Consider the following 26125-nt stretch of genomic DNA (forward strand, 5'->3'; position numbering starts at 1 on the left):
TTCCCCTATGGTTTATCCCCTGTTGTTACTGTATTTGATTTGGTACCTGGTGTATTTTACATACATTTGTTTATTTGAATTAGGGAAGTGAAAGGGAAAAGCAAGATAATAAGACAAATGACAAAGGGTGAACCAATGTAACAGCAATATTCACAAGGCAATACACTGGAAATGAACTTTACAGCTGGGAAGGGGGAGGGAGAATGTAAGAAGGGGTAAAAATGTTTAAGAAATAATGTACTCATTACTTTATGAATATAACTATAACCCTTCTGTATAACACCCTGACAATAAAAATTTAAAAAATGTTTAAGGGGGAAATTTTGATTTTTTTCTTTTCCTTTTTTTCTCTCATTATTTCCTTTTGTTTGCTTGTTTGTTTGTTTGTTTCTGGTCCTGTGGCTTGAACTTAGAAACTGAGGACCTGGGTGCTGTCCCTGAATTTTCGTCAAGTCTAGCACTTTACTACTTGAGCCATGTTCTGCTTCTGGCTTTTTGGTGGTTAGTTTGGGGATGAGAATCTCATAGACTTTCCTGCCCAGCCTGACTTCAAATCATCATCCCCAGATTTCAGCCTAGTGAGGAGCTAGGATCACTGTGTGAACACCAGTGTCCAGTTTTTCCATTCCTTTTTATATTCAAAATACACAGTCATTTTAGATTTTACTTTATCTGTGGCATTTCTTGCTCTATATTCTTTCCAGTGACTGGAATAAAATCCTAAGGACAACATAAATGAGTGGAAGTTACAAATCAGAAGTTCTACTTTATAAATGCTTAATAGATACACATTTTGCTGGGCATGGTGGCTCACACCTGTAATCCTAGCTACTTAGAAAGCTGAGATCTGAGGATCAAGTTTCAAAGCCAGCCTGGGCACAAAAGGACCTGAGACTCTGATCTCCAATTAACCTCTAGAAAATGGGATGTGGGGCTTGGCTCAGGGTAGGGTTTTAGCCTTGAGCTGAAGAGCTCAGTGGCAGCACCCAGGCGGAGTTCAAGCCCCATGACCCTCACCCCCCAAATGTTCATTTTAGTGGTACTCATAAAAGGCTCCATTTTTTTTTCTGTAGTTTTAAGTTTTAGAAGTGTAATGGTAACACTCTCCACTTACCTGACTGCCATTTAAGACTCCCATTGTCGTTCTATTTCTCCATATGAAAACATGTTCCTGCAAGCTGTGTAATTCACTGTTAACTGTACATACGTGATGCTCTTGTCTGCTAAGGGTTTGCCAGAATGGATAGGAAGAAATCAGTTCAAGTTGAAAAGCACTCATACCAGAAATGAGTGGATACCTTTTTGTCCTTGTAGCACATTGTTCTATAGTTCTTCTTTTGATCAACTCCCATCCTTTCTTTAGTAAAGTCTTCTATAATGGGTACTGGAGAGACTGTGTTAATTACCACACTGTACCCCAGGGGAAGCAAGACTAAGCCTGAGATCTAGACCCGGTAATAAGAGTGGCCTGAGAGAGGGCATGTGGTTTCACCAGAGACAATTAGATGATGTTTTAAAGGCTGATTCAGGAGGGAAATGGGGACCAAGACAGTAGAAAGGGTATCAATGTACGTGAATTAATGTACCTTCTATCTGGCAAATATAATATAACCCTTCTATCAATTACAATAAAAATATATGAAAAAAGGCTGATTCATACATTTAAAGATAAAAAGGGAAAATATTATTGTTTTATTTTTATTATCTTTAAGTAGTTGTACATAGGGGTTTCAATTCAACATGTCAGTTTATGAGTACAATGTATTTTGAATGGAAAATTAAATAAATTGAAGCTGTAAAAGTATTAATGTGAAAAGAAGAAAGGATGCCTCTGATACAGAAATGAAGAGACTAGTCAGAAATAAAAATAACATAAATTAACTCAGACTTGTTATCTTCAAATTTTCTAGGCTATGGTAACTCTTGTGGACTGATTTTTGTATTCCATTTTCCATAGTGGTTTAATGAGTTGGTTGCTCATAGTAACTGACTGACTGGAATTAGGGTTTTTGAGCTACACACATCATTTTCAAATGACTTTGGCTAATGTCTAACTTTTAGTTAATTATTTATGTTAATACCATACATCTCTTTTTGTGAATGATCAGTGCAACCAAGTATCATAGTAATTAACTATGTATATCATGATTATTCTAATAAAATGAAATTGAACAATTATAAAGAAATTACTTCTAATGTGTGAAACTAAACTTATAAGGAGAATGTAGTAGAATAAAGACTAATTTTCTAGGTAGTGGCTTTGAATATATCAATTATAAAACAGAAGACTTGAGATCGGTGGAAGATGGCAGAGGTTCAAGGTGAGACGTACTGAGCTCCTGCCAAGATTCTTTTACTGGCAGTGCAGGAGACAGTCCTCTAACAGAAATTGATCCTAAGTAAGCTTTAGGACCACAGAGAACTCAGGCAGAGAGGAAAAAAAGGAAGAATAGCAGAGCGAAAAGACAGCTTGGAGCTCCGCCGCAGAGGGGCCGGGAGACAAAGGCTCTTCTGAATCAGAGCAGAGACAGCGCTCCACAGCAGCGCAGACCCGCCAGCTGCAGTCAGAGCCACACAGAGCTGCGTGAGCCCAGAGCCAACACCTGGCCGTGCATGGACCTGCCAGCTGCACAGAACCAGAGAATCCAGCAATTTGTGAGTAGCTCCGAGAAGTTTCCACTTCTGTTCACAGAATGGCATTGGGACGGAGCCCCTCCCCCACCAGCTGAGAGCAGGGCCATCCTGACTGCTGGCAACCACCCAGGCCAAAGCAATTGGAGCCTGAGAGGTGTTGCTGACAGCACCACCAACCTATAGGGCAAAGGATTTCCCAGAGATCCCTTAGTCAGAAATCAGGCCCCAGCTCTGCTGAAGTCCATCCCCCTGCACCACCTGCAGACCTGGTAAACAAAGCCGCCCTCGGATCTTTCAGCTTTGTTCTACCAAACAAGCAATCTGATCCCAAAAACCGCAAAGCCAAATCACAAGAGAAAAAGACTTTGTGAAGTGTTTAGATCCCGAATTTAGTGGAGACACAAGTTTCCTAACCTCTCCCCCCACCAAAAAAAAAAAAAAAAAAACCTGAAGAATACCCTTTTTAAATTTTTTTACCCCATTTCATTTGCATTTTTAAATGTTCTTATTTTTCCCTTTGCCATTTAACCTACACCTTTTTTTCTAATGTTATGATTCATTCCTTTTTTTCTTTTTTTTCCTTTTTTCTCCTCTCTTTTCCCGCAATCCTGCTGTCACTGTGGTTGTTCCTAGAAACACAGTGACAGCTCTGGGTACAGTTTGAATAAAAACAATATCCATATTAATACAGTCAGCTGCTTTTTAAACTCCGGATTCTCAACCCTAGTATCTCTTGGGTAAGAACTCAGAACAGTGAGGAATCTCCCCCGACCTTTATTCTTTTTTTTTCTTTTTCTTTTTTTTTTGTTTGTTTGTTTTTGTTGTGTGTGTGTGTGTGTGTGTGTGTGTGTGTGTGTGTGTATGTGTGTGTGTTCTGTTCTCTTTTATTTTGTTGCTGTTTTGTTTCTTTTTTCTCTTTTTTTTCTTTTCTTTCTTAAACTGGTATCATTGAAATCTCCTATATCAACCTCTCTCATTTCTCTATATATTCTTCTTATTACTCTTCTTATTTTGATAAGTTTTATCTAAGTTAATCTAAACTTTCTACACAAATACTCTACCTGTCTATCACCTTAGGTCAGTTATCCTTACACGATACCCTTTCTTCATTACTATAATATTCTTACACTCCTGTATTATTCTTTTCCTACCTCCCTTGTCATCTTTCATATTATTTTTCTATCTCTGGTCCTCTGTTCATCCTTCAGTTCTTATAATGCATGGATCTACATTTGATGGTTGTTGAGCAATGCTGTGTATCTAGGTGTTCAATTATACTCTAGGTCCAGAGGGACTTAAATACAATAGAGATTGGATTGAGGGGCTTATTGTTTTGGTCATAACTTGGTCATCTGTGATTATATTAGATTTGTATGTAAGTGAACAAAAAGAAAGAGTGTTATTACCAATCTAAAAGAGCTAATATCTATTGTCAGCCAACTAAAAAGGTCTAGGTTAGTTATATCTGAAAAATTATAATCTTGTTTAGTATTAATCTTGCTCCCATCCTCAAATGGGCAGAACAAGAAACTCAAGAAAAATGTCAAATCAAGGAATAGCATCTCCCACCCAACATAAACAGGCAGTGGAGCAGTCAGTGGCAAATCTAGAGGAGAGCCTTCCAAGTGCTATACAAATGAATTGATAAACATCATTAATGAAAAATGTGAAAACAGAAAGAGATAAGGGAGGAAGCCACAGCTGTACAAGAGAAAACCCTAAACAAGGTGATATGTGAAAAAGGGGAAGCCATAAAGGAGGCCATAATAAAGGTTTTTCAAAGAAAAATGGACGAATTCATAGAATCCACAAACAAAAAGGTGACTGAACTCCAACAAATGTCCAAAGAGAATAAAGCTGCTGAGCTAACCACTCAAATGGAAATAAAGGAGCTAAAGAAATCCATACATGATCTAAAATAAGAGATGCAAGCCATCAAAAATGAGCAATTAGAAGCAAGGGAGATGAAGAATAAAGTAGATAGCTTTGATAGCAGGTTAGACAATGCAGAAGAGAGTTTCCGGGGTTGAAGATAATTTAGTTGTTATAGAGAAAGAACAGAAAATGAGTCAATTCAAATCTAGGAAACATGAGAAAACATTATGAGAAGGTCCAAGATACAATTAGGAAGCCTAATTTAAGGCTAATTGGTATTGAGGAGGGTCTAGAAAAAGAGGTCAATGGTATTGGAAATATACTTCAGGGAATCATCTCAGAGAACTTCCCAAATATCCAGAAGGGCAGGCCCATCCAGATACAAGAAGCTTTTAGAAACCCAAACAAACCTGACCAGAAAAGGACCTCCCACCGCCACATTATATTCTGAACTGGATCAACAGAGGCCAAAGATAGGATCCTCTCTCCACTCCTCTTTAACATAGTTTTAGAATTCCTAGCCAGTGCAATACGGCAAGAAGCAAGCATAAAGTGAATCCAAATAGGGAACAAGGAAGTGAAACTCTTCCTCTTTGCAGATGACATGACTCTGTATTTAAAGAATCCTATAGACTCTACTCCCAAGCTCCTTGAGCTGATTCAAAACTTTGGAAGGGTAGCAGGCTATAAAATTAACCCTTAAAAATAACTGCCTTCCTCTACGCCAACAGTGAGAGGAATGAGGCAACAATCAGGAAAGCAACTCCTTTTGCAATAGCTTCAGAGAAAATAAAGTACCTAGGAATTAGCTTAACTAAGACTGTAAAGGACCTTTTTGATGAAAACTTTAAAACCCTGAAAAAGGAAATTAAAGCAGAACCAAGGAAATTGAAAAACCTCCCATGCTCCTGGATTGGAAGAATCAATATCGTGAAAATGACAATCTTGCCAAGGGCTATCTACAAATTCAACGCAATACCCTTCAATATCCCAATGTCATTCTTTAAAGAAATAGAAGAGGCAATTCAAAATTTCATATGGAATAATAAAAGACCCTGTATAGCAAAAACACTTCTTAGCAGAAAGAACAGCGCAGGAGGAATTTCAATTTCAAACTTTAGACTCTATTACAGAGCTATAATTATCAAAACAGCTTGGTACTGGCACAAGAACAGTCCTGAAGACCAACGGAAGTGAACTGAGGACACAGATATTAAACCACAGACCTATGGCCACCTAATCTTTGACAAGGGAGCCAAAAAAATAGAATGGAAGAAAGATAGCCTCTTCAACAAGTGGTGCTGGCAGAACTGGTTAAGCACCTGCACAAAACTAAAGTTGGATCCTTCCTTGTCACCCTGTACTAGAATTAACTCCAAATGGATCAAAGACCTGGGGGTAAAAGCCGACACTCTGAAAACTTTACAAGAAGGAATAGGAGCTACACTAGACCTTGGCACAGGTCGAAACTTTCTTAAAAAGGACCAAGAATCACAACAAATCAGAGAAAGGCTGGATAAGTGGGACTGCATTAAACTGCAGAGCTTTTGTATGGCAAAGGACATAGCTAGTAAACTAATCAGGAAGCCTACAGAGTGGGAGAAGATCTTCACCAACCATACAACAGATTGGAAGTTCTTCAAGAAACTAAACATAAGACTTTTCCTATGATTCACCCATACCACTCCTAGGCATCTACCCTGAGCATCATAACCCAGGCTATGATAAGGACACCTGCACAGCCATGTTCATCACTACACTGTTCACAATAGCCAAGAGATGGAAATAACTCAGATGCCCCAGTACAGATGAATGCATACCAAAAATGTGGTACATATATACACTAGAATTCTACATAGCCACCAGACAAGATAAAATAATGGTATTCGCTGGGAAGTGGATGAAACTAGAGTGAATCATGTTGAGTGAGATACGTCAAGACCAAAGGAACAAAAGGTGCATGGTCTCCTTGATATGTGATTATTAGATCCAAACAATACAAGAGCTTTGATACAATTCTCAGGTACTCCAAGTCATAGAAATGAATTTGGAGATATAAATATATCTATATGGGTCTATGATAGGATATGTATTCTATAGATATATATTGATGTTATATTATATAAATCAATATGTATCTATGACAAAGACTCAGCTTAATTTTATTTATGTTGTTAAATTTATGCACCAGTGATTGCATGTAGAAATTTTTTTCTTGAATGTTTGTACAATATGACATTTGACATAGGATTCAGTGTTAATAAAATGAAATAAAATAAAATAGAGGTATCTTCCCTTTCCTCCCTTCCTCACTCTTTCCTTCATTCACAATGTAGGTGAGCACTATACAAGTGTCAGTTTATATCTATCTATCTATCTATCTATCTATCTATCTATCTATCTATCTATCTATCTTTATGATACACAGAAAAGTTATGATCTGAAAGAAAAAAAGCTTAACTGATTAGGAATAATTAAACTCTCCCTTCAAATCTATTGCCTTTCTAATTAAATATAATTTTGCATGTGTATTTCAGCATGATTTACATCTCTGAGTTACCCCACAACACAGGTCTGGAACTTAACATTTCATTCAGGCTATAAATTTCTCATGCCATGCACTTTGATACAGGCTGAAGTTCAGTTTTAATAAAGAAAACTGCGCTCACCTTTGCAGGTGGGGCTTCTTCTTTCTTGTCATTTACAGATCTCTGTGGTTGGGCTTTCATTTGTTCATAGCAATTTTCATCCATGGGTTCTTGGAAGTGGAAAAGATGGCAATTTACAGAGGAAAACATGAAAGAGGCTGGTATGAATAAAAAGACATGATCCAAATAACATTTCTCTGTAAATATGAAACCCTCAAGAATCACTTAACTAGTGATCTGTGGACATGCATGGACATTCAAGAAGTACAAAATGTGGCCTGCAGCTCAGAATTTTTCTCCATGGGATTAACGATAGGACAAAAAAAAATCATAGGTTAAAGATAAATCATGATAATGTTCTAGTTACAGAACATGGCAGTTTCAGCTCTTTTTTGGACTTTAAATGTACAAAAGTTTATTGTGAGGATATAGTCAACTTTTCAGTCATAACCTGAAAAAAAATACTAAGACCAACCTAGGTAAAAGATTAATAGGCAATCTTATAAGTATATTCCTGCCAAAAGACTTTTTGATTTGTTACACTAGATATTTTGCAATGGAAGGAAAGTCAAAATGAAATAAAACTTTGAATCCTAGAAAATTCCCAAATTTCTAAATTCAGATGGAGTCCATATTGTCCTGATATGTAGTCATATGTACTTAGCACGTGTTTGAGACACAGACATCCAGAAGGACCCCACAGTGAATTGTAGTGGAAGGGTGATCCTGTCCCTCATTGTGTAAGATCAAGGTTGCTTCATTTGAGGGATTTAGAGTGTTTTGGTTTTAGTTGGTTTAAAAGGTTCAAGGAATAACGGATGTTGGAAGTTGAAGAGCACTTGTTATATAAGGCCAACAAAATAAACATGCAAGGATAATTTGATTTTTACTCCTCACCTGCCATCAATCTGATCTCAGGTTCACCACTTAAAGAGAACAATTTAAAACACAGAAAATTAAAGTTTATTGTTCATTGTATATGTTTTTGTATACAGAGCCGTGTTTCTGTGAATAATTTTCTGTTCTAGAAATAGCTTTATTTTGTAGAGATCTGTGTGTGTTACAGTTCATGGTGACAGAATCTTCCTGCATTCCTAATATGATTAGAGTAAAAGAAATGGACTATGGAAAGACTCGAGGTTGATTTACACTCTATATCACATTGCAATTTACCATGCATGCCTTTGGAAACATATTTGAATTTATGATTTTCACTGTGATATTTAAATGTGATTTTTCAAAAAAGAGTTACTTCAAATTCTCTGTGTAATTAAATGGGGTTTAAATTATTGTCAGTTTATTTTACTTATGGAAAAATAAACTTACCTGGAACTATACCATCTAAGTTACCATAAATTGGAATGTCTTCAATATCATATTCATCACTCCTATAACAAAGAGAAATTGTTTTCTTTATTAGAGTTTATTTTATATATAGTAAAGTTTCTTAGTAGTAATTGTTAGTCAATTAGTGAGTAGAAATTAAAAATTCACTATCTGGCGAATATAACTGTAATCCCTTTATATATTACCCCTACAATAAAAAATAAAATTAAAAAATAAATTAAAAATTCAATTTCCCATTTGAACTGAATATTGAATGAACTATTGAAAATATATGTACTTAGTCAAGTTAGAGTTAATTCATGCATCTGTTCATGTGAATATGTGTGTCTATATCTCTGTTTGTGTGTGAAAAATGAAAAAATTGGAACATTCTTTTTAAGGAATAATGATATTATGTCATTATTCAGGATTATCATGTCTCAGGTGCTATTGAAGTACATTTCAGATATTTGTTATTTGAGGCAGGCCCTCCATCCTTATAGACAAGCAATATGAGGCATATGGAGTTCATGTAACTTGCTTCAGGGTCACAAGATTATTGAATGGTAGTTAGGATTATAATCTATGTTGTGTATATTCTTTTTGGGGGGGAGTATTTATTTTTTTCATATATTTTTATTGTAATTAATAGAAGGGTTACATTATATTTGCCAGATAGAAGGTACATTAATTCATGTACATTGATACCATTTCTCATGTCTTGGTCCCCATTTCCCTCTTAACCATGTATCTATACTGACTCTTATACCAATTCCCAATATCACTCTGAAATGGCTCTTAAAGTCTCCTAAGTAAGTTGCCATAAGTAGATGCTTTTCTATTCATGTTCAGTGATAAGGAGGAAGCACAAGAGATTTTCAGTAAAATAGAATATTTATTTTGCAAACCCTAAGGTGTTAAACTTGCTATATAATAAACAAATAATATATTTCATTTGAATTGATATATGAGTTGAGTGTTATAATTCATGATTTATTTCATTGTGTTAAAGATATCTTCAGTAAATAATGTCAATTGATTAAATCATTATTAGAGCCAATAGAGTTAAAGACACATTTTCCCCATGTATGTGTTATAGCTTATTGTATCTATATAATATATATATGTGCTATATATCTTATGATGTGAATTCTACATGTTTGTGATTTGTAAAGCTGTTGGTGAATGGGATGAGTACATTTGCCTTTTATGGCAAATAAAGATTTTCTGTGTTTCCAAACGACAGCAATGAAAACAAGCTGTGTTCCCTAAGGATACTCGGGCTGGGAGATGGAGTACTAGGTTCCATGGCTGACTGCAGGGGATGCTGGACTAGAGTTTTACAAACCCACTATGGAAAGTTCAGGGAAATTCTGGAAAAATGATGTTATGAGTCTCCACTTTACAGAGGGGAAGACTTGTATTCAAATAAAATAATGTTTGTTTCTTAATTACATGCATAATTTGAGCACTAATTAGATGTGAAAACTTTATACCAGAGCTCATATAACTCTCAGGATGATCCTATGATATGCACGGGCTTATACCTTTTATACTTATAAAGAATTTAAAAACTCAGATGTTAACTTGTCCAAAGATAAGCAATCAGGACTTAGAAGTGATCAGATTGAGATGGAAATTTGATTTTACAGTTCTGTCTTTGTCCATATCATGAGGAAGTAATGAAGAGGTGATATAATTCCAAGGGTGGAGGAAAGTAGCATAGAATATCATGGTAGGACAATAGATTTGTGCATCTCTAGTCAAGAGAACTGGTAAAAAAATACATAGCTATTTGTTCCTCCTCTTTAATTAAATTACCTTCCAGCTTTGTATATACAATGTTATCATTATAATAGGCAGCCTGCCATTGTCACTAGACTGTTATCCTACCAGGCTGGGAACAGAGACGGTAATAAATAGTGAGAATGAATTTTCACTTGGAGTTTATATGTTACTGAGAATTACAAGGAATTGTATCAAAAGAAAAAGAAACTCATAGCACTACGGATATTACTCATGCTGCTTCTTAAAGAGGACAGAATCCACATAATAAGTAGTATCCTTAAAAAAAAATACAAGCTCAAATGTTGCCCACGTGAAATGGTTTGAAAAGTCCAGATGCTGGCTCATATGTGACTTATATGTTGATAAAGAAACTCATCTGTAATCTTTCTTTCCATCCAGTGAGTCAGTACAGCTTAATATTGGGATATGGTACTATCCTTGCTCATGGATTTTTCCCCCTACATATGCATGGAATAGAATAGTAAAAGGCGAAGACTTTTTAATAATACAGCCCATCCATTTTCCAAGCCCACATAGATAGCAGACACAACCTACAAATGATAAATCATGTCTAAAAAATGAATATTGTTTTATTCGCTATGAATGAAAATAAGATGTGATTTATAATGCAATGCTCTGTGTCCACAGGCAAGTGTCAAGTGATTAATCACTCCAAATAAACTGTGATGCAGTAGCAATTGCCTAGCCAAAAAAATTAAATGTAGTTTTACTTAGCAATGTCAAATAGCTCCAGCTTATTGCAAATTTGTAATAAACTGCAAGAATAAATGTTTGACAGTGTTTTACCTGGAAGAGTATAGTAATTATTCCTTAAAATAACTAAGTAACCTGAAAGCTCAGAGGTTAATGTTCCTCTGAGTTTTGAGACCATATCAGACTTCCCTTCCTCTAAGTAAGTTGGAAATGGTCCTTGAGCTAATAGTACACTTCTTGATACTCCAACATTTTGGGACCAGGAGCATGGCCTACTGGTAGAGTGCTTGCCTCACATGCACAAAGCCCTGGGTTTGATTCCTCAGTATCTCATACACAGAAAAAGTCAGAAGTGGTTCTGTGGATCAAGTGGCATAGCACTATACTTGCCCCCCCCCAAGTATGTCCAAGGACAGTGCCTCAGCCCTGAGTTCAAGCCCCAGAAATGGCAAAAATAAAATAATATTGTCCAAAATCTTTGTGTTTTCATTGTAATTTTAAATGGTTCCCATTTAAGGGTTTTTTTTCTAACTTCTATTTTATTTTGTAATTTAATTTTTATTGTCAAGATGATGTACAGAGGGGTTACAATTACAGGCATAAGGTGAGTACATTTCTTGTTGAACATTGTTACCCCTCCCTTGCCTCCTTTGTTTTTCTTTGTTGTCAAGTTCATTTCCTTCCTACATGTTGTCTGGTGAGCATTGATTTGCCCTTGTCCTTTGTCTCATTCTTTTGTGGGTCTCCTTCCCTACCCCAATTCATGTATAAAGGTATATGCACGATATGGTGTACCAATCTCAAATACAGTGACAACAGGGGATAAGCCAAAGGAAAAACAAAAGGAAAGAAAAAGGAAATAACTGCACACCGTACATGAAAAACAACAAACAGCAACACACAAGAACCTCTTGTTTTCATATCTTGGAGTTCATTTCACTTATAATGTTCATTATAGTGAAATACTTTTAAATTACTTAGATTCTGTACAAGTAGGACACAAGAAGATGAGCCTTGACAAATCAGCTCATACTGAATTTGAGGATTTTGTGTAAGTAACAAACTCACTTTACATGGCTAGCTCATTGTATGCCTTCCTGATGTCTTAATGGGCTCAGGCAAGTAACAAATGTGCAGCCAAAGATACAGCAGGCATAAGGATTTGAACTTTTATTTCTAGTCATAAATATAGTGATTATCTTTGAAATCCTACCTGTAGGGGAAATTTGATCTTTGTTAATTATTGAGCTTGTTACATAATGACCTTGAAAAATATTAATTTGGTACTTTTCATATTTCTATTATAAATTGTCAATTCATTTCTATTAATTAATCAATTAATGGTTATTGTCATTTAGTTATTGGTTTTATACTAGTTTCTAGCATTAAAACTATTAATATTTTTTAGCATTTTAGAACTTTTCATATTTTACTACTGTGATTGTTGCTACATAAGAAATCAGACTTTTTTTCTATATTTTACATGCAGTTAAGAGTCTCTTTGCACTAAAATTGGAATTTTACCAATTTTCCTTTTCAATATCTCTCATCCTAATACCAAAATCATACACTTGATATTTATTACATAATGAAATGTTAAGACTTCCACTGCAACTTTTTTTTCAGATAGGTTCTCACTCTCTCATGCTGGCCTTGGCTTTATGATCTTTCTGCTGTAGCCTCCTGGGTGTTGGTATGACAGGCATGTACCACCATACAAGGTGATTTACATCTTAATTGCCCTTCAAATGGCAAGTATCAAATCAGTCACTGAATGCATTACCTTCTACTGTGTAAATATACAGGTTTTCTTTGTCATATTTCTTGAAACAAACAAGAATTTGTGATATGGATAAATATGAATACATTCCAAAGAGAATATGTCAGGTTAAAGAAGTTAAGTAATTTGAATTATATCGAGCAATGAGTTCAAAGTTAAGAATAGTCATAGAATCAATAATCTTGTGTGTGAGGTCATCTATATGTAGCCCAGATCTGGAATCTTCTAGAGACATTTGAGTGTGTGTGTGTGTGTGTGTGTGTGTGTGTGTGTGTGTGTGTGTGTGTGTGTACACCAGTCTTGGGACTTGAACCCAAGGCAAGGGTACTGTCCCTGAGCTTTTTTTGCTCAAGGCTTACTATCTGCCACTTGAGCAGCAACTCCACTTCAAGTTTTGGGGGTTTAATTTGAGATAAGAGATTCATGGTCTTTCCTCCCCCTGGTGGTTTTGAACTTCAATCCTCAGCTCTCAGCATCCTGAGTAGCTAGGATTACAGCTGTGAACCACTAGCAACTATTTTTTAAAGATTATTTAGAGGTCAGAAAGGTTTATCTTATCCAATTAGAAAACACCTCTCATTTGCAAAGGTCTTTCTTTCAGCCTACCATCCTGAAGAGATCCCTAGGAAATTCCTTTTATTTTGATTGCTTTTTTTAAAAAAAATTACTAAAAAAGGTTCTCCAGTAGAATATACATATCTAGATCAGAATATACCCAAACTAAAACTACTTTCCTATGATATAAGATCTTCTTTTAAATTTCTCTTAATAAAGTGTCATATTAGGGCTTAGTTTTAGTTCAGCACTTGACTAATATGTTTGAGACCCTGGTTAAATCCCTAGCACCACAAAAAAAGAAAAGAAGAAAGGAATAAAAGTACTATTAGATTGATTATATTAAAATAATCCATAACTGAAATGTTATTTTAGAGTACTGATTTGTTACATTTCCCTCTTGACTAGCAGTCACAAAAAAGTGTATGTGTGTGTACATATGTGTTTTCTGAGATCATTTCCTTATGTAGCTCAATCTGGTCTCAAATTTGTATATTCCCCATTTATTCTGCCCAGATTACACATATTTACAACCCATGGCAACATATCTCAAATTTTATGAGGTACTAGTAGACTTTCTTTTCTCCTGTAGATTCTGAAGTATAGTCCAATTTTATATAAAAATTAGATTTCATTTTTGAACTTCATGCTGAATCAGAATATAGGATATCTACTTCTGAAATTAATGAGAATTCTACATTGAATGTACATGCCAGGCTAGTAACTCATTTTATCTTCATCTTCTTTGACTTGGGATGTATTAATAAGAAATATGAATAACAGTGTTATAGTTACTCTTCTTCAGAAGAAAGTAAAAAATTTTTGATTTGGACCCAACTACAACATCTCTGACACAAATCTATAAGTAATATAGCATTTGTTATTTGTTAGATTTTGTAAGATTTGATTTGCTTTTTAACATACCTTGGAATGAAGTCATCTGGATAGCTGTATACTTTACCTGAAAGATATATAAGCATACAAATTAAGGGAAGCTTTTTATTTTTTGTCACTCATGGGGCTTGAACTCTGGGCCTGAGCGTTGTCCCTCAGCTCTTCAGCTTAAGGCTACTGCCCTACCCCTTGAGCCACAGCACCACTTCAGGTTTTCTGGTGGTTAATTGGAGATAAGAATCACACACTTTAGTGCCCCGGCTGGCTATAAACAGTAGTCCTCAGATCTCAGCCTCCTGAGTAGCTAGGAATACAGGCATGAGCCACCACACCTTGCAAAAGAGAAGCTTTGACTACATTGTTGTGTATGGTAATGGGAGAGAGGTGGGCAAGTGGAGAAGAGAAAGGAAAGAAATACAGTCACATAGTCAAATAACAATCAATTGTACATATGTGAGAATGGAACAGGGAAACTTGAGACTAAATGAGGAAGGGATTAGGGACAGAGAAGAATGGAGGAAGTGACCAATCAGGTGCATTGTATTCATAAAGGAATAATTTTAAATGAAATGCCCCTGTAAAAAAATTGATGCTAATAAACAAAAGACTGGAAACAAAAAGAACGTCATTGCTTCAAAAGATAAGATATAATAGATACAAAATATTTTCCCAGTCCAACTGGTACTTTGAAAAGATACTATGGACATTCCAACGAAAAATACTTGAAGCATGAAGGTTTGTGCTTGGAAAGAATAGTCATATAATGTATAAAGAATGACTCTGAAAAGGGAAATAGAGAATAGCTGGATCTGAACACCAACATACAAGAAGTGGGAAAGACCAAAAAGCTTTGTGCACTAAGGCAACAGAAACAGCACTAAAAAAGATACGTGTAATAACATGACGCTTAGATGGAAAGCAGGAGACTGAAACAAAGTGGGAAGAGGTGAGTAATGAGTAAGGGACATTATTCCATCAAGGCTAACTACATTGAAAGGGGATTTAAAAAGTTCAAGGGCACCATATTCCATGCTATTCTTAGAATTGTTAAACGTGTAATCTGAAGCTGGGCCATCAGTGCTTGGGTGATTTGGGTTGTACAGTTCTATGAAGGTTAATAAACTGATCTCTTTAAATAAGGAGTAGTAATGAAAAGTTCAGAGGTTATAGCTAAGAATGGTCTGAAAGCTCAGGCTCCTGAAAAGAGCTTGCCCTCTCATAAGGGTTTGGAAGTTTATATTGAAAAATGTGGCATATTCCAATACTGCCTAGTGATTTCAGTAACAAAATTTACAAGCCTGTGCTGTAAAGCAGCCAAGTGTGCAAGATGGTGTGTGTAGGAGGAGCTAGGTGAGTTTTCCTGATCCTGACCTGTGATTCAGTGCAAAACTTGTGGTCAGGGTCCCAGCAGGGTGGAAGTGATGCATTTGCTTTTATGCTTTTCCTCAGCAGTGCTCATCCTTCTGTGCACAATACACTGTAGCAAGAAACCACAGTCCATTGCTTAAACTGCACAATGGAATCTTTCAGAATTATGTTTCATGCACGATCAGAGAAATATTGGCATCATTTTGTGGAGAATGGGAGCTATTCCAATAGGACTTTGATATATGGACCAAATCATGTATTTCTTTATCCTTTTATCAGAGCAGAGGAGTTGGATAAATCATATTCTTTGGAGTTAAAGGAGGAAACAGCTAATCTATCTCTATTAGAAAAAGAAATAGATATAATTCTCATAAAGAACAGATTTGACCAAAGAATCACATTGAAATGAAAGGTGTATTTGGGAAGGAAGAGGAAACTTCATTTCAAAAGCCTCTACTTAGAACTTCAGAAAAAATCAAGAAAGGCTCATCTTTTCTATCTGATTAAATGGATAGATACTACCTTGCTGCTGGATGGAGATTTTTCTTTTGTAAGGTATTTAACACACCAACAAAACTTATTCACTGGCTATTGGCCAAGGTGGAATCATGCCTTGCAAGTTTTCTAGATACAAGAATAGCACAATGATGTTAACAGAAAATTCTGGGAGGCCATATTCAGAAGCAGTGCATTCACAGACTAAGAGGTAGAAAAGCTGGTTGATGAACAGAATCTCTGCTAGCCGCTCTATGTAGGGAGACCTCAGAACAAGAAGGAAGTGAACAGCGAATCTCAAATCTATCTGGAACTCAGGGTGAGAAAGATAGTACTTCTCATTTGTGCAAGTAGGAGGAATGGTGGGGTTTATTACTTGAATTTGGAGAGGTTATCAGGAGAAGCTGTGTTGATAGCATTCTTTAGTATTCAGTATACCTGAATGCGACTAAATTCATCCTGACTTCCCATGCTTGGAAATGATCACGTAGGGTGAAAGTACAACGGGTAGATTTTACATGGAGTTTAAGTTAGAAAAGTGAACTCACACGGAAGACATTAATTTACTAGCCCCATGAAGATTGTAAAAGGATTGCTATTGGAATCAGTGCCAAATATGGCATATATATACATGATGTTCTAATTCCTGCAATCAATACCACATCTTCACAAAATACCCCAATGAAGAAATTAAATCACAGACCTTTTAACTTTTGTACAAGGAAATGTACTACTCTCAGCTAACATTTTTCTTCTTATAAAAAGAAGGGAGCTTTGTAGATGTTCGTAGCATACAATTTTTACAGTTGCTTTATGATTGAGATGTATTTGACTTTTAAAATATTTATGGAAATCATTGCTAATGGAAAAGTAATGCTTACCTAGAATTTTACCCTAGTCCTAGAAGTGATATAAAAAAGATCCTAAAAGAATGTTGGGGTTTCTAGGGGAAGATAGTTTATCAGCAGTGTTCAAGTATATGTAGAAAGCATCTCTGAGAGAGGATTTGAAAAGCAGAGCACTAGCCTTGATTTGACTGCTGAATTGCTGTGCAATCTCCATTTTCTAGTGCCTCTCATCTTTTTTTTTTACATCATATTTTAACAAACGAGTGTTCAAGAAGGGAATCTCTATTTACAATCACTGGGACTTAATATTTAGAACTTAATCAAAATTAGGCTAAGGGCTTGTATGTCATAGAAACATTAATTTATGAAATAAAATATTATGTCTATAGAGTCATAGGTTTTTATGTCTATGTAGTTATGTTTATATTTCCATTACCATGTCCATAGCATTGGGTATGCAGATATTGAGTCCTCGCTCTTTGGATTCATCTTTTGTTTTTTTAAATCAGCAAGACCAGCCATGTCTTCTTCTCCATATTTTATATTAGCATTATCATCACTGAAGATATTAATCCTCAAAGGATCAAGTAAACTTCCTTTAGTCTGATTATTGTTCTAAGTTAGCCTCAAACAGTTTTTTTTTTTGGACACAGGAGTTGAAGTCAATTTTATAAGTTTTATTTATTTTCCTCTATAATAGAAAAAAAATTAGGGCCACTCAAGGGTTCTGTTCCAAAGAGCTTCTTGGCTTGAGCTATGAAGACACTTTCAGCAATATTGAACTTTCATTTTTGATTACCTATCTATGTAGTCAACGCTGCATGCATTAGAGACTCACTATGAGTGAAGGCTGGGCCAGTTGATGGACTGCACACTGTTTGAATTATGGCACATTCAGATAAAGGTCGACTCCTGGACACTCTGTTGCAAAGGAAAAGTTTTCAGTGATCTTCCTGGTCTTCCTTCCTACACCCTGGGAGTGTTAACTCACAAGCTTTTCCAGCTTGTCTCCTGCTTATCCAGATTCCTTCTATGTTGCCCCAGCCTGAGGCAGGCCAGAGCACCTGACAGGTCATGGGAAGTCTGGGTAACTTGAGTGGAGTCTTAAATGGCTGTTTTTCACTGTTCTTGCTATGCAGGAGCAGAACCTTCATGTTCATGGTTACTCCAGCATAGGTTGTAATTTTATGGTTTGTTCAGTTGGAAGATGCAACGTGTTTACTGGCATAATCTTCTCTAAGTACGTACCCTAAGTCAGAGTGAAAGCTGAATTTGGGGGATATTTTCTTTTGTTTTTTTTTAAAAATATTTTTATTGTAATTAATAAAAGGGTTACATGATATTTGCCAGATAGAAAGTGCATTAATTCACATACATTGATACCCTTTCACATGTCTTGGTACCCATTACCCTCCCCCCCACCTCCCCCACCCATCTTGGTTTTCCCCCCTTCCCTATCAAATTTCAAATAACCAAATACAAATAAATTCAATATATCAGATAACAAAGTGAGATACTGTAACAATATGAGATACCCAAGGGACAGCAAAGGAGATGAGAGATAACATAGTACATAAAGGACAACAGTCATTCGTCATATGGCTTTTGTTTCAATATCCTGGAGGTCCTTTCAATTAGCTTCATACTATATGGCCTTATGTATCAAGATTTTGCTCTATTGCAGATCTCTGCTAGTAGAGCCCAAGGTTTCTACTGATTATGACAAATGAGGGAAACCATTGAGCCTAAGTTCCTTTGAGTCTGGCTTACTTCACTTAATATGATTTTTTCTAAGTCTTTCCATTTCCTAACAAATGGGTCGATGTCATTTTTTCTGACAGCAGCATAGAATTCCATTGTGTACAAATACCACAACTTGTTGATCCACTCATCAACTGAGGGACATCTAGGTTGGTTCCATATCTTTGCTATGGTGAATAGTGCTGCAATGAACATTGTTGTGCTAGTGTATTTAGTATGCCCTTGTTTCTGGATGGTTGGGTAAATGCCAAGTAGTGGAATTGCTGGGTCATAGGGGAGTTCTATGTTTAGCCTTTTGAGGCACTGCCACACTGCTTTCCATAGTGGTTGAACGAGTTTGTACTCCCACTAACAGTGGGGTAATGTATAGAAGGGTTAGAGTTACATTCATCAGATAGTAGGTGCATTACTTTCTCTCACATGGATATCCCTTCTCATGTTTTTGTCCCCATTTCTCCCCTCCCACCTTCATCCAATCATCTTGTTTTCCCCCTTCTCTTTCCTATTTTGAATAAACAAATAAATGGATTTACAATATACCAGGTAACAAGGTCAGATAGAGTAACAATATGAGATTAACCAAGGGGCAAAAAGAGAAGAGAAATAACAGCACATTAAGAACAACTATCACTCAAGATAAAGCTCTTGTTTCTATATCCTTGAGATCTTTTAATTTAGTCTTATCCTATATGACCTTATGTATCTAGTTTTTGAGCTATTATAATCCTCTGCTAGGAGAGTCCTAGGTGTGTACTAATTATTACAAATGGGGGAAATCTTTGAACCTATGTTGCTTTGGGTCTGGCTTACTCCACTTAAAATGATTTTTCCAAGTCTTTCCATTTCCTTACAAATGTGGTGATGTCATTCTTTCTGATCCCAGCATAGAATTCCATTGTGTATAAATACCACATCTTGTTGATCCAATCATCTACTGAGGGGAATCTGGGTTGGTTCCATATCTTTCCTATGGTAAATAGTGCTGCAATGAACATCATTGTGCTAGGCTTTAGTATGCCCTTACTTCTGGATGATTGGGTAAATGCGAAGTAGTGGAATTGCTGGGTCATAGGGGAGTTCTATGTTTAGTCTTTTGAGGAACTGCCATACTGCTTTCCATAGTGGTTGGACGAGTTTACACTCCTACCAACAGTGTAGTAGTGATCCCTCCTGGCCACATCTTTGGGGGATGTCTAATTCAGAGAACTCTTGGGGTGAAAAAAGCCCACCAAATAGATTTCTAAAAATTAAAAAAAAATGACCTATTAGAGTACATTTTGTGAAATGACTTACTTTAGTTAGATTTTTCCAATAACTCTATAGTGCTCACTCAAGTAGGTACCATGTAACAATTTGTCAAACTGTCTTACCTTGTTGCTGCTTTTCTATATAGTGGGAAATGTTGAAGATCAGAGATATAATCAGAGCCAACCCCAACAGGGCTAAAAGTCCCCAGTAAAAGAAGGGGCATCCAGTGTTTCCTGCAAACAATAACAAACATATTAAATGACTCCATATTTGTTTTGGTCACAGTTAAAACCATTGCAATTGTTTATAAAGATGGACAAAAGGCTCCAGGGAAATTCCTTTTTTGGTATTACATTTTTATTTGAACTTTGTCCAGGGAAATTCTTAACATTGACATCCAAAGGCTTTTTGCAGATTTCAAAGTAGGTGTTGGTGATAAGTCCTTAAATTTAGTACAGACAAAAGGAAGCGAAGGTTTTGTTGTTGTTTGGTTTTGGTTTTGGTTTTTACATTTTTAGTGTTGATAAAACGAAAATTAATTTAGTCTGGGTAATAAAACATGGCAAGTGGTGACTACAAAAATAGTTCAAAAATAAACAAAAATATTATTATCAAGACTCATATCACTTTCTCATTCTTCTCATCTTCAGCCCAAAATTATATGTAATTTTTTTTATTTTCAAAAATTACTACTGATCCTAATAGTACCAAGTATTGCTAGCCAGATCCAGGGTACCAAGTACTTGGGTACTACAATCATGTGGAATCATAGTAACTCAATTTTGTTAAGATTGGTCACAATTTTTTCTGATATATTTAGAGCTCTATTAATAGGGGAGAATTCACATTGCTTCTTTTCCCCCTCAAGTCATCTTTATTTTCATTTCAGAAACATCAAAGGAAGTGTGTAGGCTTTTATCTATCAGTTGAACGTGACAATTCATAGTTATTGCTACATAAATTTGATTATTAGCTTGATTTCACATATATTAGTACTCCTGTTGTCATATGACCACATTATATGCTGACACTTAAAAAAGTAACTAGTAATCCAACATATTTTTATATATTCAACCAATATTGGTTAATATCCGGGTCAGATCTATGTCCTATACTAGAAAATTAAAGATTAGAGGAAAAACCTGTGCCCTCAAAATCTCAAAAACATCTAAGTTGAGACATAAATGTTAAATACATAAGTAGGATTGGAAAGAGCAAATCACTTGCAAGTGAAAATAGCTGAAACAGAGATCACAATTCTTCATGTAAAGTCCCAGTTGTCTCACTAAATGGGGTATATGATGGTAGTTAGTCCTTTCTTTTTTTTTCTTTTCTTTTTAAAATTTTTTTTTGTCAGTTGTGGGGCTTCAACTCGGGGCCTGGGTGCTGTCCCTGAGCTCTTCAGCTCAAGGCCATGGCTCTACCACTTGAGCCACAGCGACACTTTGGGTTTTCTAGCAGTTAATTGGAGATAAGAAGTAATGTACCTACTACCTGATGAATGTAACTGAAACCCCTCTGTACATCACCCCAATAATAAAATTAAGAAAAATAAAAAGAAGTTTCACGGACTTTTTGTGCCCTAGCTGGCTTTGAACTGCTATCCTCAGATCTCAGCCTCCTGGGTAACTAGGAATATAGGTTTGAATCACTGGCACTCGACTCCTCTCTCGCTTTTTTTTTTTTTTAAACTTAGTATATTCAGGGATTCTTTATTATGTTAATATATTATTTTAGTGGCTGCTTGGAGTTTTACAGAGTTTCTGTGATAATTCTTTTTTTTCTTTTTCTTTTTTTTAATTTTTTAATTTTTTTATTTTATTGTAATTAGTAAAAGGGTTACATGATATTTGCCAGATAGAAGGTGCATTAATTCACATACATTGATACCCTTTCACATGTCTTGGTACCCATTTCCCTCCCCCCCCACACCCCCCACCCGTCTTGGTTTTCCCCCATTCCCTATCAAATTTCAAATATCCAAATACAAATAAATTCAATATATCAGATAACAAAGTGAGATACTATAACAATATGAGATACCCAAGGGACAGCAAAGGAGATGAGAGACAACATAGTACATTAAGGACAACAATCATTCGTTATATGGCTTTTGTTTCAATATCCTGGAGGTCCTTTCAATTAGCTTGCTGTGATAATTCTTCTAGCCATTTGTCTAAAATAGACATGCTATTTAAAAAAAAACAAAAAGCAATACTACAGAAATCACCACTGGATACTTTCTGCACAGGTTTATCTATTCACGAGGTTCCTAAGAATAGATTGTTATAGCAAATGGTAGACTGTGAATATTTAAGACAAGTGTTAAGAAACAGATGGCTCCCAGCTCTCTTGTCCTCTCCTTCCCCACACTGATATTATCTTTACCACCTGGTTAATTTAACTGTAACTGTGCTAAAGGAAACCAGCAAGCTGGTTCCCTTGACAGCCAAGATCGAATTTTCCTCTCTTCATAGCACAGTATAGAAATAAAAGAATGATGTCTTAATAGAGATTCTTGCTCTTTAATTCTTTCACTTATTTACTTATTACTTAATTTGTTTGTATTAATTGTACAAATGGGTTTCACTGTAATATTCCAATACAAGTATATAGTATACTTTGCTCTTATCCTTTTTATGTGCCATTCATACACCTATGGCCTATCCAAATGCAGTTCTAAATTGAGCCCCATCATGAAACAATTTGAGAGCTCACACTATAAATTCTATGGAGATATATCTCAGCTATTAGGTCAAGTTATTCAGTCAGCCACACATCGGCATACTCTTCCTCTACACTCACTGTGTGTGATGACAAGTAAGTTGATTTTCATTGCTATAAAAAGACTAGATATATTACCCACAGCATTCATTTTGATTGGTAAAAATAATTAGGAAGCCCAGATAAACAAAAGTATAAAAATCAACCATAATCCTATTATTCAAGAGACAATTAACTATACACATTGGCTAATTACAGTTGACATTTGCAATAAGCTTAATTGTACACTTTTACCACTTTTACTTTTACTTATATATGATTTTTCTCTTTGGGGAGATATACAGCAATTTGAAAGAATCAGATGAATGATCTATCTATTCCCCAAATATTGACAATGAATGAATAAATATTGACAGGAATAAATAAAATATGTGTATTGGTCTGCTTTGTCATATATACAAAATTATTTGGAAAAGTTTCATTTACTAAAGCATATTAATATAAACTCTTACAGACCATACATAGCCAAGAAAAATATAAGCAGCTATAAAAATATAAATCATCACTGCATGGAATTAACTACAGTAATACTGAACTATGGTAACAATTTCACGTTCACTTTCTGCTGCTGTTGTGATGAGCTCATGTATTGTAAGTATCCATGAAAAATTCAGTGACACATCTCCACAGAAGAAATTCCTTCTGCAGCAAATTGCACATGGCAGTAAAAAGTGACCTCTTGTGGTCCTTGCTGTATTATCACTATATTACACATGTGAGAGACAAATAGAGTGTTATCTGACTGCTTATGTTATCAGAACGACTTCTGATCAACAGTGGGACATAATTAAATTTCAGTGGAGTCAAAAATTATATGTAAAATTTTGAAGGAAGAGAAGTTAGTCACCCAAACATCAAATGTCCAAGAGCAACTTACTTTCAAACTTATTTCTCCCTGTTTATTTTTAAAATAGTTATCAGCATTAATGTTTTATAATTGGGCTTCATTGTGATGAGTTCCATATATGGTACAATGTACTCTGATCAAATTCATATCCTTTTTCTCTCTCCTTCGTTCTCTGCTCCACTTCAAAAAAAAATCAGCCAGTCTCATTTTCTGTTTTCATACATGCCTATAAAGTACTCCAGCAATGTTTAACCCTCCTCCACCCTCTCTGCCCACACTTCCCCTCTTCTGCTGGTATCTACCTCATCAAAAGAACCTGCTTTACTCTCCAGTCTTCTTCTTTTTTTTTTTAATCAGGGTGATGATGTGTAGAGTGATTACAGTTACATTCTTGAAGTAGTGAGCCCATTACTTCTTTAGCATTGTTTCCCTTCCCATGTTTTTCTCCCATTTTCCCTCCTCCCACCCTCTCCTAAGTTGTAAAGTTCATTTCAACATATTCTCTTGTGAATATTGCTGTTACATGGGTTCACCCTTTGTCTCATCACCTTGTTTTTCTCCTTCCCTTCCCTGATTCAAATAAACAAATAAATGTATATATAATACACTAGGTACCAAAGTCAGATACAGCAAAAAGGGAAAAACCATAAGGGAAAAAATAGTAAAGAAATAACTTCACATAGTACATTAAAACAAAAACCACACAAATAAATCTCTTGTTTCCCTATCCTGGAGTTCATTTGGTTTAACCTCATCCTATATGGTCATATGTATATAGCTTTTGAGCTATTGAGCTCCTCTGCTCCTTTTGTAGTTTATATTAATTGCATGAAGGAGTTTCAACATAATATTTCATAAATCAATATATTATATTTTAATCTGCCTAAACACTTCTACACTATTCATTCTTTCCCCATAACTACATTTAAAAAAATTGGGTAACAAATAAGGCCATATAGTATGAAGCTAATTGAAAGGACCTCCAGGATATTGAAACAAAAGCCATCTAACGAACGATTGTTGTCCTTAATGTACTATGTTGTCTCTCATCTCCTTTGCTGTCCCTTGGGTATCTCATATTGTTACAGTAGCTCACTTTGTTATCTGATTTGTTGAATTTAGTTGTACTTGGTTATTTGAAATTTGATAGGGAAGGGGGGAAAACCAAGACGGGTGGGGGGGCGGGGGGTAAGGTAATGGGTACCAAGACATGTGAAAGGGTATCAATGTATGTGAATTAATGCACCTTCTATCTGGCAAATATCATGTAACCCTTTTACTAATTACAATAAAAAAAGAAATGAAAAAAAATTGTTATAAGAAGAGACATAGTATTCAAGTATTCCAGCAACATTGTTGTCTACTTTTCCATCAGTAATTTCTCACAGGGGTTTTTACCTGCAAACACAATACTCTGCACCATCCTGCTGTTTAAACTTTCTACAATATATTCAAGCAATCTTTATTATTAAATATTTAAGTGCCTTTGATTTTTTAATGGTTATAAGCAATTGTTTCAATATCATGGTGAATCTTCCATGGCTAAATTAGACATACAGCCTTAATGTTTAGGTTAATGCTTTTTGAAAAGCAATGACTAGATTGAAGTATACACAGAACTTAAGAAACTTGTACCTTACTAGCCAAGATTTAAAAAATAAATTTTGTGACCTGGGAATGTGACTTAATGGTAGAGGGCTTACCTTGCACATATGAAGCTCTGGGTTCAATTCTTTAGAACCACATAAACAGAAAAGGCTGGAAGTGGCTGGTAACTCAAGTGGTAGAGTGCTAGCCTTGAGCAAAAGAATCTCAAGGACAGTGCCTAGGCCCTGAGTTCAAATCCCAGAACTTGAAAAAATTTTCTTTTTAAACTTTTAATATGCTACATCTTCTCAGATTAGACTGGTTCTGTTCCTAATTTACTCAGTTGTAACTGGCTTTACATGTATTTACATTTATTCTGGGCTCAGTCTGCACTATATTAAACTCTACTTATGACCAACCTACTCTCTTCTTGTATGACACTAACCTCATATGCTGCTCCTCCCATGGCTTCTGGAGAAAGTTGTCCCTTTTAATTTTTCCTGGAACCTATGACAGAGCTTGTTTTGAACGATGTGACTGTTTTGTTTTGTTTTGTTTTTTAATCTCTTTTTAGAACATAGAAGATATCATGCTGTTCTTTCCTCATTCAAAATTATTTGTACCAGACACTACGTTAGAGTTTTTACCTAGCTTTTGAGGGCTGTCTACCAGTCATATGCCAGGCACAAATCATTTTCAAGCACCTGCACTTTTCTGTAGATTCTATATCTTGTCAAGTCCCTATGTCTCTATATCTTTTCCTCTTTGTTGTTTTATACAGCATTTAGAAGTGGTAACTTGTTGTGCTTTGAGTTAATAAAATACAGTCAAATGTAAAATTCAAATTTCAAGGAAATTGACCTTATTTATTTATTATATTTTTTGCCAGTCCTCGGCTTGACCTCAAGGCCTGAGCACTGTCCTTGGGCTTTCTCAAGGCTAGAGCTCTACCACTTCAGCCACAGCACCACTT

The 26125-nt window shown here is 35.6% G+C and overlaps 1 protein-coding gene across 1 annotated transcript in view; it reads right to left on the minus strand.

Annotated features, from left to right (window-relative positions):
• Trat1 (T cell receptor associated transmembrane adaptor 1) overlaps positions 1 to 26125 on the minus strand; it is a 31181-nt gene that overhangs the window by 1164 nt on the left and 3892 nt on the right. Inside the window, exons 2-5 of the mRNA XM_090332409.1 lie at positions 20057 to 20167; positions 14245 to 14281; positions 8484 to 8545; positions 7179 to 7267 (exon numbers count right to left, since the gene is read on the minus strand). Of these exons, the coding sequence (XP_090188535.1) occupies positions 7179 to 7267; positions 8484 to 8545; positions 14245 to 14281; positions 20057 to 20167 (299 nt within the window). The remainder of the gene's footprint in view (positions 1 to 7178; positions 7268 to 8483; positions 8546 to 14244; positions 14282 to 20056; positions 20168 to 26125) is intronic.

The sequence above is a fragment of the Megascapheus bottae genome, chromosome 1 (genome assembly GCF_031878675.1).
Source record: "Megascapheus bottae isolate mThoBot1 chromosome 1, mThoBot2.hap1, whole genome shotgun sequence".
Classification (NCBI taxonomy): domain Eukaryota; kingdom Metazoa; phylum Chordata; class Mammalia; order Rodentia; family Geomyidae; genus Megascapheus; species Megascapheus bottae.